Consider the following 15,405-nt stretch of genomic DNA (forward strand, 5'->3'; position numbering starts at 1 on the left):
GTTTAAGAAAAGGAAGAAGCCAGCAGGCTTATTTAGAATCCTTTCCTTATTGGAAAAGCTGATTAATTAACATTTTCAAAAGTTCAATAAGAACAATACAATAAAATACAAGGGGAGCAGTTGTGCAATAACGAAATAAAAATACAGAAACTGCACAAAAGGAAATAGACACAAAAACAACAAAAACACTCTCTTTATCTACAGCCATCTTCCCCTTGTCTTTCATCACACTTATCTTTCCTGTGATCTTAACTTCTCTCACGTTTTCTTTTGACCTCTCCCATTCTATTTCCGCCGATAACAGATTCTTTTGATCGTTATTTTGTGGGGAAACAAAAGTACAAAATATTGAAATCTATTTGGAAAATAATTAGCAAATAAAGAAACACAAATTACTTTTGCCAGCTAATCTCCGGCGCCATTGGCCCGGTCGCTGCCAAACTGTGCACACACACTCCCTGGATACCAATTCAGAACCTCTGCCCCAAATTTTTCACATGGGCCTATTCTAGCGCCACCAGGAGGCAGATTTTTGCAAAACTAACTTTTACCAGTACTCCTACAGATTTTGTCCAAAAGTCACGCAAATCGGTAGACAGTATCTCTACAGTCATGGTGGAGACCTGTGCTCGGAAGAGCACTGCTTCTAGTTGATAATCAGTCAGGCTCTAATCCTTTTATCATCCAACCAGCCCCCAATTTATCTGTTCCTTCTTTCCCTCCGCCCACCTCTTCATGTAGGTTGGTGACTTTGGAGAACAGCCCAGCCATTACCCCAGAGCTTCTCAGAATTTTCCAGAATATGTCAGCATTGCTAGGTAAGCTCACACGATGTTTCTTTGTAATATACTGTACGTGATTTGCATTGCGCACGGTACACACACAGTGCACGCACTTTCTTTACACTAAGACTAATCTCTCAAGAAAGATTCAGAGCTCCACAGCTGAATCTGTCTGCAACTCCCATTACAACATGTACAGATAGGAATGTTAGGAATGTAAACACAGACACGTGTGGCCGGAAGTGGAGCGTTAAAGGAGAGTGAACGGCCAACATCCGGTGTCTACAAGTGGATGCGGGACACAGTGCATGTTTTCAACTTCCAAGTTCATTGTCACTTCACAAGTTTACAGGGTGTAAAGGTGTGAAATTATTTTCCGTGCCAGCAGTTACAAAATATAATGGTAAGAATAGAGTATAGGACAAAATCTATATACTGTTCTGTACACTGACTGCTCAAAATCACACCTGAGCATGAGCATGTATTGTGCAAATTATAGGGGTGTAACGATATAGTAACTGTATCGAAATATCGTTTTTAACTTAAAAAACCGAAGTATATCGAAATGAAAACAGCTAAAATCGTATCGCATCGTTTTATTTTGTATCGTATGGAATCGGCAGTGCAAAGAATCGATTGTATCGAAACTACCTGCTTGTGCATTGTATTTAACGTATTTACCATTTTTTTAAAGAAAAAATTAAAACGAGGGGTTTAATTACTTTTCCTTTCCATATCGTCTATCGATAAATGAGTGTAATTTCTGGGTTCATTTCAAGGTGCAGGTTTGTCAATATGCAATGTCCATATATTTGCCAGATAATCACTGTGTTTACTTATTTATATCCATAATAATACATGTTTTCCTTAAAAACCTGCACTATTCACACCTTTCACACAGATTTAATTGCTTTGCTAAATAGTTACTATATCGATTTTAAATCATTGAATCGAATCGTATCGTATCGCTATGAATGAACCAATATCGTCCATGTATCGTATCGTTAACCATGTATCGTGATATGTATCGAATCGCTATTAAAATGTATCGTTACACCCCTAGCAAATTACATGTACGTTTCTTCAGTTTCTATGAGGTAAGCCCATAGAGGGCAGAGATTTCAGTATATGAAATATAATCCTTTTCCATCCATTAACTGCAATTCTTTTAGGGCCCGGCGGGCTCAAGAGCAACTTAATGGACACTTCATTCCCAAGGCAGGAAGATTTGATTACCCTGGAGGAACATATATCTCTGGACGTAATAGAGTTACTTTGTTAATGGCAGCAGGTAGTAGTGTGACCGGAGTAGACGGGCACAGTAGTACGACATGACAGGACAAAAGAATTGCACAACTACAGTACATTCCATATTGGAACTGAATTGAGGTTTAGGGAGCTTGAACCGTACCATTATTGCGTATAATTTGTGCAACAACACACAACGACCAAGCCTCTGTCTATGCTTACTATCACGTGCAATATACATAATGGATGACGTGCAGTTATTTGTATTCCCTCTGGCTCTTGAAGTGTGCATAGGTCGCAGTTGTAGCTTTGTAATGGTCTCAGTGCTGCAGGGCTGAACCGCCCTGGGTCTGTAGACTGTAGCCACTGGTGGCTGATTGAATGGAGCTAGCTAGGTGATTTATTATAGGCCCCCGAGGCAGTGGGACGCTGCACTCGCTGTAGCATGTAGATATCTGTGTGTAAAATTGTGTGTATCTTAGAATGTGAGTGTTGCTCTCTGTGCAGGGAGGAGCAATATTGATTTGGTGCTGCTTTGGGGAGTTGGGTAAAGGAACTGACATGAACACGAGAGTAGTCTGTGGCCTTGCCTTATTGATGGTCCTTAGCACAGCACAGCACAGAGGGGAGTGTCACGGAATGATAACTGCTAGGGGAAAAAGGCAAGTATGGTAACAATGGAACAATGTCACATTGTTGGTCTGGGGTTCCCAAAAAATGTCCATGCTACAGACCCCCAAATTGCCCTCTGGCTGCAGCCCCTCTATTCTGAAAAGGCTTTAAAAAAGGAAGATGAAGATTGTGAAAATAGACGATCTACAAGCTTATAACATGTCACATTGCAACAGATGCTTGTAGTTCTGCTTTTAGTTCTGTTTTAACAATAAAACGTAAAAGGTTTGAAACATTTTTGAAAGCTATTGAAAGCTTTTGACTTAATGACATGTCCAACATAGGGAGGCCATGTTGGAAATGGTTAGATAGGCACGACAATCTTATCAACTATTTGTTCTTATTACTATGAAAACCTGCAGCTCATGTGCGTCAGTCAGTCACCCTTTGCCCTGTTTTAAATCCCTCCTGAAAACTCACCTCTATAGAGTTGCCTTCAACCCTTAGCTCACTTGATTGTCCTGATTTTAATGTATGCTATTATTGTTTTTCATCTATTCCATTTTGTGATGTGTTGTACTGCTTTTGCTTTGCTGACTCTTCTTTGTATTGCTGATTCTTCTCTCAAGCACTTTGACTTTGTTCTTAAAAAGTGCTATACAAATAAAGTTTATTATTATTATAATTAAAGTTTACTTGAGTAAAAGTACAAAAGTATTATTATCAAAATGTACTTAAAGTACCTAGTAACCTAGTAAAAGTACTCATTATGCAGAATGCTCCATTTAAAGTTTGCAAATGTATAACTAGGGCTGTCACGATATGACATTTTACATGACGATTAATTGTCACTCAAATAATTGGCGATTAACGATTTAATTGTGTATTTGTCGTTGATAATTACATTTCTGTTTGTCTTTTAGGTTTTGAAGTTGTACATGGTAGATATGACACATAACCTAAATATACAAAGAAATTACTGACATATTTGACAACTTACCACTTAAAAAATAACATTGATAGTGGAAATAGCCGATCTACAAGCTCACAACGTGTCGCGATGCGACGCGTTGTGAGCTTGTAGATCTGCTATTTCCACTATTTCTGAAATTTTTCAACATTCACGATTATGACGATTATGACAAAATAATCACGATAATGTCAAATAATCACGATTAGACGATTATGTAATAATTGTGACAGCCCTATGTATAACAATCGTTTGAATATAGCATACTGTATCTACAAGCTCACAGAAATCTTGTAGATCGGCTATTTTGAAATGGTCTAAATGTATATAGGGCTGAAGTGGTTAATGTATGTTTTGTAATAATCTACAAAGTGACACAAATCTGTGCAAAAACAATGTTCTTTCAGCTGACTAGAGTTTGTGCTTAGTCTGTGCCAACTAAATGCCACAGATTGCTAGTCTGAAAGAGTTGGAAAGAGTCTCTTGTAGTCTGGTGAAGGGCCACCTTTACTGGTAATTTTATTTATAGTATATTTCTTAATATTATTATTAATTGTTTTTTCTTTTCTGTTTATTTTTCCTCTCCTTTCCAATTGTCCCCCTGGCACCCCATGACGGCCCCCCTGTAAATCATGGCTCCCACTTTGAAAATCTGCGCTGTATTTTATTTTTTTTATTTTTGAAGGGCAGGGAAAGATGATTGAGTAGGGGATCAGTGGATGGATAGAAAGATGACAGTGAGGTAGAGAGACATAATGAAGACAGGTCCTAGATAGAAAGATGGACGGGTATGGAATAATGGATGATAGGAAAGATGGATCAAAATATATCTCGGCACATGTGCAATTTTATCTGGAATTGCGAACGGTCAATACAAGTCATCTCAAATGTACGTTAACTCTGATAACCCCCCGCTGATTGTTCCAGTAACAAGAAAGCATTCCCCGGGGGAGCTGTGGCGATGTGTGTGAATACATGAACACAGAAGCCACATTACAACACTCAGTAACCAGGCCGTTAATAACTGTCCTCTCCTGTCAGACCTGGCAGCATACACTGATCCCTGCTGTGCGACTCTACAAGCCACCCTGTTCAGTCTAAACGACACGATGGAAATACTCTGATTATGGAACAGAAAGAGCATTTCTTTCTCTTTTCACCCTTATTTATCAGAAATGAATGTACTATTTTTGTCTCTCAAGCCCTTTTCACTTACTGCCTCCCAGGAGGTGTGTACATGTACACGGTGTTCTGAAGACTTTGACAGGTCTAGTGATGCAAAGAAAATTGAAAATGGATTCATGGACCTTCATGCGCTAGCTAACTTGAGCATTCCGTTAGTAAAGCAAAACTTGTCTTAACGGCATAACATTGGCTTGCTTGAAGTTTATCCTCACTGCCCCAGGCCCAATTGTATAGATGTGGTCAAATGAATGTCACATTGATGTATTACCTGCTTATTGTAAGTCGCTTTGGATTAAAAGCGTCTGCTAAATGCCTAAATTGTAATTGTACATCATTTGTGAGAAAAATGCAGAATCCCAATTAAAGCCAAGTATATATTTTTGTTGAAATATATTTGCATATCAAACATCCAATCATATTTCCTGTAAAGAATAAAGACACGCATGCTTATGTCAGCAGGTATTAACAATTTTAAGCAATACTATCATATATAGACAAGTGCAATGCTTGTAGTGCTCAACAGTGACCATCCACTTTTTGACCGCGTTGTTCCCGGGAGAGAATTTCCCCTTCATTTACTCTGTAGATGTTCCAGAAGTTCCATGCCTATATTTTTCACCTGTTACACTGATGCCTCATGACCATTTGTTTGAACATTCATTCTTTATTGGACAAGTTTCTTCTCATTTTCATGATGAGGATTGCTTTAACGAAAAGATTATTTATAATGTACCAGTTTATACTGTAGTGTACAGTAATGAACAAATTGATATATTTACAGGTACTGTGGAAATGAATACTTCGTAATTATAATTTTTCTCAACCGAGTTATTGGTCTGAAATAATCTTGTTCTCGTGAGCCAGTGTTTGTGTTTTCAGTCTGCATGCTTCTGTTGCTTTCCATTTCCCCCAGGCTGCTGATAGGATTTACCCTTCATTACACACATTAGATCTTTATATGCAAGACATATTTTCAAAGCTGTGTGTAAATAGGCTACTACAGTACATATGCATCTGAAAAGTGTGTGTGTGTGTGTGTGTGTGTGTGTGTGTGTGTGTGTGTGTGTGTGTGTGTGTGTGTGTGTGTGTGTGTGTGTGTGTGTGTGTGTGTGTGTGCGCGCGTGTTTTTTCATACATCTTTTTGCATTTCATGTTTCTTGTATGCATGAAGGCAGCACAATATTGTGCGTAATGCTATTTAGGCCTTGCATGCAGATCCTATGGGGAAATGCAACACTGCATTCCTTGCAGAGAAATGTTCAAACACAAACGGTAGTCGCCGGTCAGAACAAATTAGCCCTCAAAATTTAAAGCACATGCTCCTCTTACAGGTTTTCTGTGAATGTGAATACGAACAGAACAGCTTATAATAATAAATTATACATGAGTTTCTACACATGCATTTATTTACATACATCTACTGTATTATTAAATAGAATATTTCTTGTATCTACAGCAGGGGTCTAAAACGTTTTCAGGCCGGGGACCCCCAAACTGATGGGGAGATGGAGCAGGGACCCCCTACCACCTCGTAGGTTGGGGGGGTCGGGGCTACGACATATTTTTTAACATGTACAATAGTGAGCAAGGTGGCCATACCACTACCATTTCTAAACATACTACTTGATCCAACTGAGATCCAATGTCAATAATATCAACAATCTGTCAATTGCATAGTAATCATGTATTCAAGCTATTCAAAATGGATAGAATCATGATTTATCTTTTTATTTTTAACATAAATGTGGAAAATGGCCAAAAGAAATCATTTCATTCATTTTTAGATTTTTAGATTTTTTTTAAGCAACAATTTCACAGATCCCCTGCAGTACCTCTGCGGACCCCCTAGGGGTCGCGGACCCCCTGTTGAAGACCTCTGATCTACAGTATATGTTTTTCTAGTCTGTCACATTTACCATGGTCTACTACTTTCTCTCAGCCCTTGGGTCATTATCCTCGGTTGGTTTTCATCACTGTTTTCTGCTGGTACATTTGCTCTGGCTAGGACGTGGGGCCATTGAGAGTGAGCCAGGCTGGGTTCTGGTGTTGCTGTCTGCCAGCCTGCACCAGATGTGTGGCCTGGCCTGCCTGATAAACAGTGGTGGAAAGTAACTTTACTTAAGTAACTAGTCCTTGCCCATGGTTGTGTACTTAGGTGAAAGTATCCGCTCGTAGGATAGCAGGATTTAAGATGTAACAGTGATGTCAGTCATCTCCAAATTTGGGCTCTATTTCACCCGTTTATGCCCATATACTGTATGGTGTTCCGTGATGTCAGTCAGTGATGGCAGTCATCTAAAAAATTTGGTCACTGTTTTACCATGTGAGTATATCAGATTTGGTCACTGTTTATATCAGTGATGTCAGTCATCTCCAAATGTGGGCTGACTGACTGATAACACCGCGACATCCCTACTGTTTAGTATCAGTGATGTCAGCATCACTGTACTTGAGTACACTTTTACTGGAGTATTTCCAATTTTTTATATTTTTCATTTATCGTACATGTCTAAACGACACGATGGAGTTTTCTTTGCACTCTTATGTGAGCATTCATGCTGCCGGACCAGAGTGTTTTAGTGAACCGTTGAGTGTGGAAAAACAAGTAGATTTAAACCCAAGATTCATGAATGCATGTGTCAAGCAATACAAATAATATGTTTGTTTACATGGAAGACAACATCTCTATTGGCATTGTATCACACGATGGAAAAAGTCATGATGGTACCGGTATGGATTCTATCATAATTTTCAAATGCCTTGCATTACTGTATTATTATTATAACAACCCTAGTTGCAAGGTCTTTCCAAGTATCTTGGATTTGGGTATTTGTTTTGTCACAAGGGCTACCTTTTGTAGATTATGCACATATATACTGTAGATATCATGTACAGTATACTGTAGATATTGCGCAGGTTAAGAGGACTGCAAAAACTGGGAGATGTGAATCAGTTAATTCATTGGAACGCACACACACGCGCACACGCACGCACGCACGTGCATACACATCCCTGTGTATGTGAACTTCCATGCTATACAGATAGTTTTGGATAAAGTAAACAGATAATGTTTGCCTCCTCAATTTGTGCACAGAGCTGCGGTTGCTGTAGCTAGTGGCAGTGCTTATTCCAGATATCTAACTATGTAATAAATAAGCATGTTTGGAGTTTTCTGCTTTTTCAGCATTACTACCAGGCAGGTCGACATTGTTTGCCACTTCAGCAAATTCCATGCAGACTTTTTATATGTACTCCGTTATCTCGACTTGATTACTCATCCAATACTTTGAAAGACTAGTTCAGAGGGTTACTGGACATGTTTTTAGTTTTGTTTAGTTTAGCTTTGTTTTTGGAGAGGAAGAGGTTTGCTCTAATGAAAAGCCTAGGAAGTTATTTGAAGTTGTCATCTCGACTTGATTACTCATCCAATACTTTGAAAGGCAGCACCACAGGGAGTGAGGCTCAGTGAGCTCCTCAGTTCAGGCTCCTGCTGGACATGTTTTTAGTTTTGTTTAGTTTTGTTTTTGGAGAGGAAGAGAGCAGCATAACAACTTAAAAGTTTACTCTAATGAAAAACTTAGGAAGTTATTTGAAGTTGTCATCAAGCTGAGTGAACGTTTTGTATTGAAAATGCCTTCGGATGTTTTTTTTTGTTTTTTTTGCTACATGCTGCAAAGTTCATCAGTAATAGCACTCAAACCCACGATGTGCTGCCAGGCTACATAGGCTACAGTAGGTGCCTAGCCCTAGACCGCTAGACCAGCGATCCGGACCCAGATTTATTATTTTCATTTACACTTTTTATAACTTGAACTCCTCCTCTTTAAAGGTGATACACCATGAAATTTCACTTTTCCTATTTTAAAACCTTTTTTTGGGGTCCCACTAGCACCTTCTATCCTCACAAAGTCCCATTTCAGATCGTTGTGTCTTTCTCTGGTTTTGGGAAGGTGGAGGTTAAAAGCATCCCACGGGTTCTCAAAACAGGCTGTCCAGATTTGCTGCCGTCGATGACGTCATCGGCGGCCGTTTTTGAAGAAAAAAATAATAATTCAGGCCCCTTTGGCGCAGTTTAGGCCAAAGGTGGTACTGCAGCTGAAAATGCTCTGAGAGCCATTAAAAAATGAGAGGCTCTCTATTCAGGAGTGGTAATTTTTTGAAAAACGTTTTTGGGACATAAACAATATGACATAAATACTTTTTAAATGCATGGTGTATCACCTTTAAGCTAAACTCGTACAAAGCTTCTAATTGGCTTCTAATATGAGAGTTCATATTTTGTCTCCATTTATCACACAAACCTACTAGTCTAGTACAGGGCCCACTAGTTCTATCAATTCTATCGGTGTCCCAGCATGCATCTGGTAAGCGAGCTAGTTCAAAAGCAGTTATTAATCACAGTCAGTGAAGGCTGCCTTGAAGAGAGACACTGTTATGGGAATGCTTCCTGACATCCCATGGCACGCTGCTTTGCAGCATCGGCCACAGCAATAAATGATTCATTAGGTGCCACTTCATCATCAGTTTTATTAGATCAACTATTTGATCAAATATGTTGTGATGACTGATGTTTCCTTTTTTGTGTTATGTCTTGACTGAATTTAAATTCGTTCCACAAATCTGTTTGGCAGGACTGCCTGTTCCTTTTCAAATTATCTTCGAGAAAAGCAATTATATTAAACTAAAAGATCTTTTTTAGTGGATATGAAATTGTGATGGTGGTTGTTAATGGATATAAACACACCTTGCTGTACAGAGAATTCTGCAGACGTTCCCGAACATTGTCTGACTGTAATACTAATATGTCAGTTCAACTGTAGAAAAGTATGAGTAGGTTTAACTGATTCATGCTATTGAAGCAACCTGAACAGGGCATGTTTTATGCATGGAAAGATGTGAGTTAGTTTAGTTCCAGAGGCAGTGTATCTTGTCTGTCTGGCTGTTGTTATTCATACTGTACTGTACATGGACATTGTTTGGTCCTCACTCATACAATGGTGAGATGATAGAAGGCTTATACTGTCCAGGGCCTGGTGATCTGTGGAGCCCAACCTACTTTGAACCCACAAGGATAAATCAATATTTTATTAATTTATTGTCTCCGTCAGGCCGAAAGGCATGGCCGAGACTATGTCTTGCTCCCTGTCCGTCCGAAACTGTACACACACACTCCCAGGATGCCAAATCAGAACGTCACAAATTTTTCACATGAGCCTGTTATAGCGCCACCATGAGGCAGACTTTTGCAAAACAGTGATGTGTTCACCATGGATCTGTCCGATTTTCCATATTCCATCCTGATTGGCTAAGATTGGCTCCCAAGGTTTGCAGGATTGGTCCTTTTTGAACGAAATGCCTCAAATCATGCAATTTTTGTGAAATTTTGCACACACATTCTCACTAGGCAGAGGAGAAATGCCACTTAAACGGTTTCACATCAGCCTCATTGTGGCTCTATAACTGGCAGATTTTGTGTTTTTACTCCACCGATAAGTGTAAGACTTTGTATGAACACTTCAAAGGCAAAGTTAAAAAAGCTTTTCTGCACGTCCATTCCCACTAGATCAAGGAACAAATGCCACCCTTTTCACATTGGCCTGTTATAGTGACACCAGCAAGTTGACCTTTGCAAAACATTTTTTGGAACAAAATCATGCATGCAGCGCCTGATTGCAGTGAAAGGCCGAAGAAGACATGGCACCCTTGTCACATTGGCCTATTATAGCACTACTAGGAGGCCACAGTAACCTTCCCGACCTGGCGGAGACCTGTGCTTGGAGGAGCACTTTTTCTAGTTTATTTTTTTATCATTTCTATGAATACTTTTGCTCTCTTATATTGATATAGACTTGACAAAGGATATTGCTATGTGCAACAGCCTCTATTAGACGTATCGTTCTTTTATGTTGGGCTGTCGGCTGTAACAAGCCCATGAACCCTTGACTCCATCTCAATCCATATTCTTATTTCAATGTAGAGCTCTGGGAATCCCAACTGTATTTTAATGGCCCATCAAGCACTATGCTACTCCATGCATATGTGCGTTTCTCTCACACTCTGCATGATCCTTACCTGCCAGCTGCACCCATCGACCCATCGATTGTGATGCAGTATGAAGGGCTATTCCTCACTCTGCACTAATTTGCCCGTCTTCAATATACAGTAGATACATATAGGAAATGTTTCGATATCTAACATGTATGCCCCGCTCTATTCATATTCCCGGTTGGCTTGCGCCGCCTCTCCCCAAGCAATTACTCCAGACACATAATTACATTTTTACAGTGTCAGAGATAAGGGCTTTCTGCCTTGTGGGGCAGAATAATAACTGTCTCATGCCAATGCATGCTGCACATTCTCTGTCACTTGACACCGACAGGAAGTGACTAAGCCTAATAGAAGTATGCATCTATGCACGTTGGACCGTTTAATCTTCCATCAAACCTTGCACTCAACCCCATCCTTATCATGTGCCTATTATGCTCACTTGATCTGACCTACAGTAGAGAATATCCAGAAGGATAGCAGGACATTTTTGTCTTATGCACACACGCACGCACGCATGCGCGCGCGCACACACACACACACACACACACACACACACACACACACACACACACACACACACACACACACACACACACACACACACACACACACACACACACACACACACACACACACACACACACACACATACCACTCCCTGTTACTACACCCATATGGTGTTTCTCTCAAGGCTACATCCTTTCTCTCTAAACACTCACAAGTTCCAAATTAATTTCAAAGTATCACTTTAAACTTCCATTGCCTACCTGAAACGTCACTGGTGAAACATATTGGGAGTTTTGTTAAAATCTTTGGTTGGTTCATTTAGCCAGTCCATAACTTTTATTTAATATTTTTTATTCTCCTGAAATAATTATCTTGGGAACGACACGCATTCATTCATTTCTCCTCCATGCACATCGCTGGCACAGTGAAGTTGTACTTACTTTACTTGAGATGCAGCTGTGTTGCTTTGTAACAACTATCAAACTGTAATGGACTTTTCACGTGACTTTTTCCTTTCTTGTCATACAAAGCAACATTTTGTGAAAATTGGACGTAATATAAAAAAAATACATTTCAGGCATACAGTCACCAGAAATACACCTCTTCTTTCAACATCACAACTGAAAGGAGCAATCTCAGCACTGCAGGGGTCTTTGCTTCAAGTTTGGTTGAATGTCAACCTTCTACCTCGGCTGTCTTCACAGTTCTGTATAGAGTCCCTGATCTGCGATGGTCTTGGCCTGCAGGGGAAGTAGCTACACCTTGAGTGGTGTCCAGTGGCATCACAAGGGGGGGAAAAGTGTGACTGAGTTACCAGGGCCCAAGGTGGAGGGGCCTGGAATTATTTTATACTTTAGCTATCAAAAAATAGCAGATCTACAAGCTTGTAGAACTGCTATTTTTGAAAAGTTGTGAAAATGTCTGCAAATCTTTTAATATATGTATTTTTTTAAGCAAACATTTGTAACTAAGATTTTGCTTCTGGGGGGTCCTTGGAAATAAATATTTTGAGATGGGGCCAAATACATATAATTTTGGGGGTCCTTCACATGAAAAGGTTTGAGCACCACTGACACTGACATAGAAACATGTCTACTGTGGATATCACCATACTGACTCTAGATGTAGATAGAAGATTGTGATCACCTGTCGCTCCAGGCTATTTGTGGCATGACTCATAGGAGGTGGCCTCACTGAGAGGACTGGCATTTCTGGGCTTCATTTGCAATTAAAGTTTGACTCTAAGCCTGTCAGTGTAGCACCTTTCATCCCCTATACCGTCCGTCCTTCAGTACTACTTCAGTACTTTACTTTCATATTCAGGCCAGGCTCAGTTATGTTCTATAGAAACACACATGAGACTAATTTTAGAGTGGCTTCACATAATGTTATTTAGTTTTTTTTTTTCTTAGTTTGTGCTTTGTTATATATTTCTGAATTATTGCAAATCCCTCAGCCCCAATTTGCAGAGAGCATGGAACAGCAGCTGGGCATGTTGGGGTAACCTCTCTGTTCAATCAAAAGTAATTGATCTGTTGTCTAAACAGTCATTGGTTATGGCTGAAATGGTAAGCAAAATGCCATATCACATTTGGAGGCTATTTAAGTGTACAAGACGACACACATGGCAGCGAGTTCAGAAGTTGTAGCGTATTATAAAATCAAAGAGAAGTAGTATCCTCTTATCAAAAGCCCAGAAAATGAACCTAAATTATAGCCATAACCCTAAACTAATATACATGTAGTTTGTTTGGGTTTCACTATTTAGTTTAGTCTGTTATTATAGCATTCGTATATGTGCACGTGGGCGTTTATTATTGTACAACTATTGTACAATTATTTTATATACAGGGCTACTCAAATTAACTCACTTAGCGCCGAGCGACTTTCGGGGCGACTAACTAATGATGGCGTTTAGTGCCGAGCGACTCGGAGCGACTTTTATATAAAAGCATTGTTTAAGCTTTTAATTTGGGTTGATAGACGGAGCGGAACGGTTAGCTTACCTTCGACTAGCATACAGATGAAAACAGTGAAAAAAAAGGATACGATTATGACGTCACCTTTAAGCCATAGCTTCCTGTTTACGTAGGCCTCTGTTAGCCGCTAGGCTCAATGCAAACCATCCGACCCTCACGTAGCTTCACTAGGTCGGATTTTGATTCGGAAACTTTCTGTGTGGCATCTATATACGTTCCGATGCCCATACCAATGGTGGTTTGAGACGATCAAGCACGAATTGAGCAGTATTGAGCTCAAATGGCGGCCGGCGGCCTGTCCATTGAATGTCAATGGAGAGCATGTCATTGTACCATCCTGTTATCTCATGAACCTTGTTTTTTATTCTGACTTAACATGGGACCATGGAAAGTCAATGGGCTATGGCTCACTCTAGTGGTCATCTTGTGGCATTCGCAGGCACGTGTACCTGTTTATGTAATGTGATTTTGGGGATTCAATATAGCTATTTCCTGGCGTTATAAGCGCAGATTCATATTGAAATCTGGCTCGCTCGGCGCTAAGTGAGTTAAGATGGCTCAGGGGCCACTCAGCAAAATACCAAAAGTCAAAGGGCCGCAAGCTAAAAATGACGGTCCCATTTTGGACGTTTACAATGATTTTGTAACACACTTAATGACAAGTCTAATAATTAAGGAAACTCACAGAAAACAGCCACATTTCCATCTATATAAGCCAGGCTAAACCTCATTGAACCAAAAGATTATCATGGATGGAATGATGAAATGATAACATTTTATCAAATTAGGCTTTATTCACAAAATGTGAAGTGAAAATGAACAGATCTGATTCAATCTTTTTGTAACTGCCCCTTGGAAATAAATAACACTGAGAAGGACCAGACTAATATCCACAACAGTGTCTGGGTATGCAAGGCTAGTGAACTTTGGCAATGTAAAGGTATGTTTTCCCATGCCAATAAAGCTCCTTTGAATTTAATTGAACAGATAGTAACAGTCAGAATGCAACAATTCAAATCAAGTATAAAATAAAATACACATCTTGTTTTAAAACAAGACAAAAAGTCTCTTGGGTCATCATCTGACTTGGTAAATGGTAAATGGTGCATTTATATAGCGCTTTTATCCAAAGCGCTTTACAGAGATTGTGCATTACATTCACCCATTCACACACACATTCATACACTGGTGGCGGAGGAAACCATGCAAGGCACCAACCTGCTCACCGGGAACAATATGGGGTTCAGAGTCTTGCCCAAGGACCCTTCGACATTAACTCAGGGGGAGCCCGGATTCCAACTGGGAACCCTTTGGGAACCCTTCGTGCTCTAATGACGGTTTCTCTACCCCTGAGCTATGCCGCCCCACTTCAGCTGTAGCCATGACCTGACAGGCTGTTATTGATCCAGACCTGTAAATAGAAGTTTATACTTATTATTCAATCACTCAAACCCCAGCATCCCTATTCTTGGGGGACATTCACCAAAAAAAAGCAGATCTACAAGCTCACCACAAGATGTGTTGTGAGCTTGTAGATCTGCTATTTTTGGTGAAGAGAGTTGTTGTATGGAAAAATAACTCAAGTCAGCCTCAGTTGCATTGTACTCTTGTAAAACAGTTTGATGCTTTGAGCTTTGTAAAACAACATTCTCGTTGGAGATTTGTGGTACAATAAGGATAGTTCCCTGGCTGCTGCGATCTGTTGGAATGTGTGGACTGTCGGTGCTGACTTTAATTTTCAAAGACGGTGGAGCCGCGGAGACAGAGACAAGCACAGACAAGGGCTACGTCTTCACTAGCCTGAAACATGACGGTCCCGACCGTTCATATCGCACGACCATCATGCGTCCAGTCTCCAGTGAGCCTGACTGGTTGTCTGCTGCAAAATCTCTGCAGATTTGTCTGTCTGACTGTCTCGTTGTACTAGCTCTAGTGTAGCCGCATCTCACACTGCTGTCAGTGCTGTGCTTTGTGCATTGACTGCATTCGCTTCCAGACCACTCGTATCCCTAACCTACGGATTGCACCGAGGCGCAAACATCACCGCGTTAATCACGCGTTAACTTTGACAGGC

At 40.1% G+C, this 15,405-nt stretch overlaps 1 protein-coding gene across 2 annotated transcripts in view; it reads left to right on the forward strand.

Annotated features, from left to right (window-relative positions):
- ipo11 (importin 11) overlaps positions 1–15,405 on the forward strand; it is a 219,418-nt gene that overhangs the window by 110,447 nt on the left and 93,566 nt on the right. For both annotated transcript variants that reach the window (XM_080738216.1, XM_080738217.1), the window contains exon 22: positions 742–818. In XM_080738216.1, the coding sequence (XP_080594342.1) occupies positions 742–818 (77 nt within the window). The remainder of the gene's footprint in view (positions 1–741; positions 819–15,405) is intronic.

Source organism: Nannobrachium achirus (genome assembly GCF_963921795.1).
Source record: "Nannobrachium achirus genome assembly, chromosome: 12".
Taxonomy (NCBI): Eukaryota; Metazoa; Chordata; class Actinopteri; order Myctophiformes; family Myctophidae; genus Nannobrachium; species Nannobrachium achirus.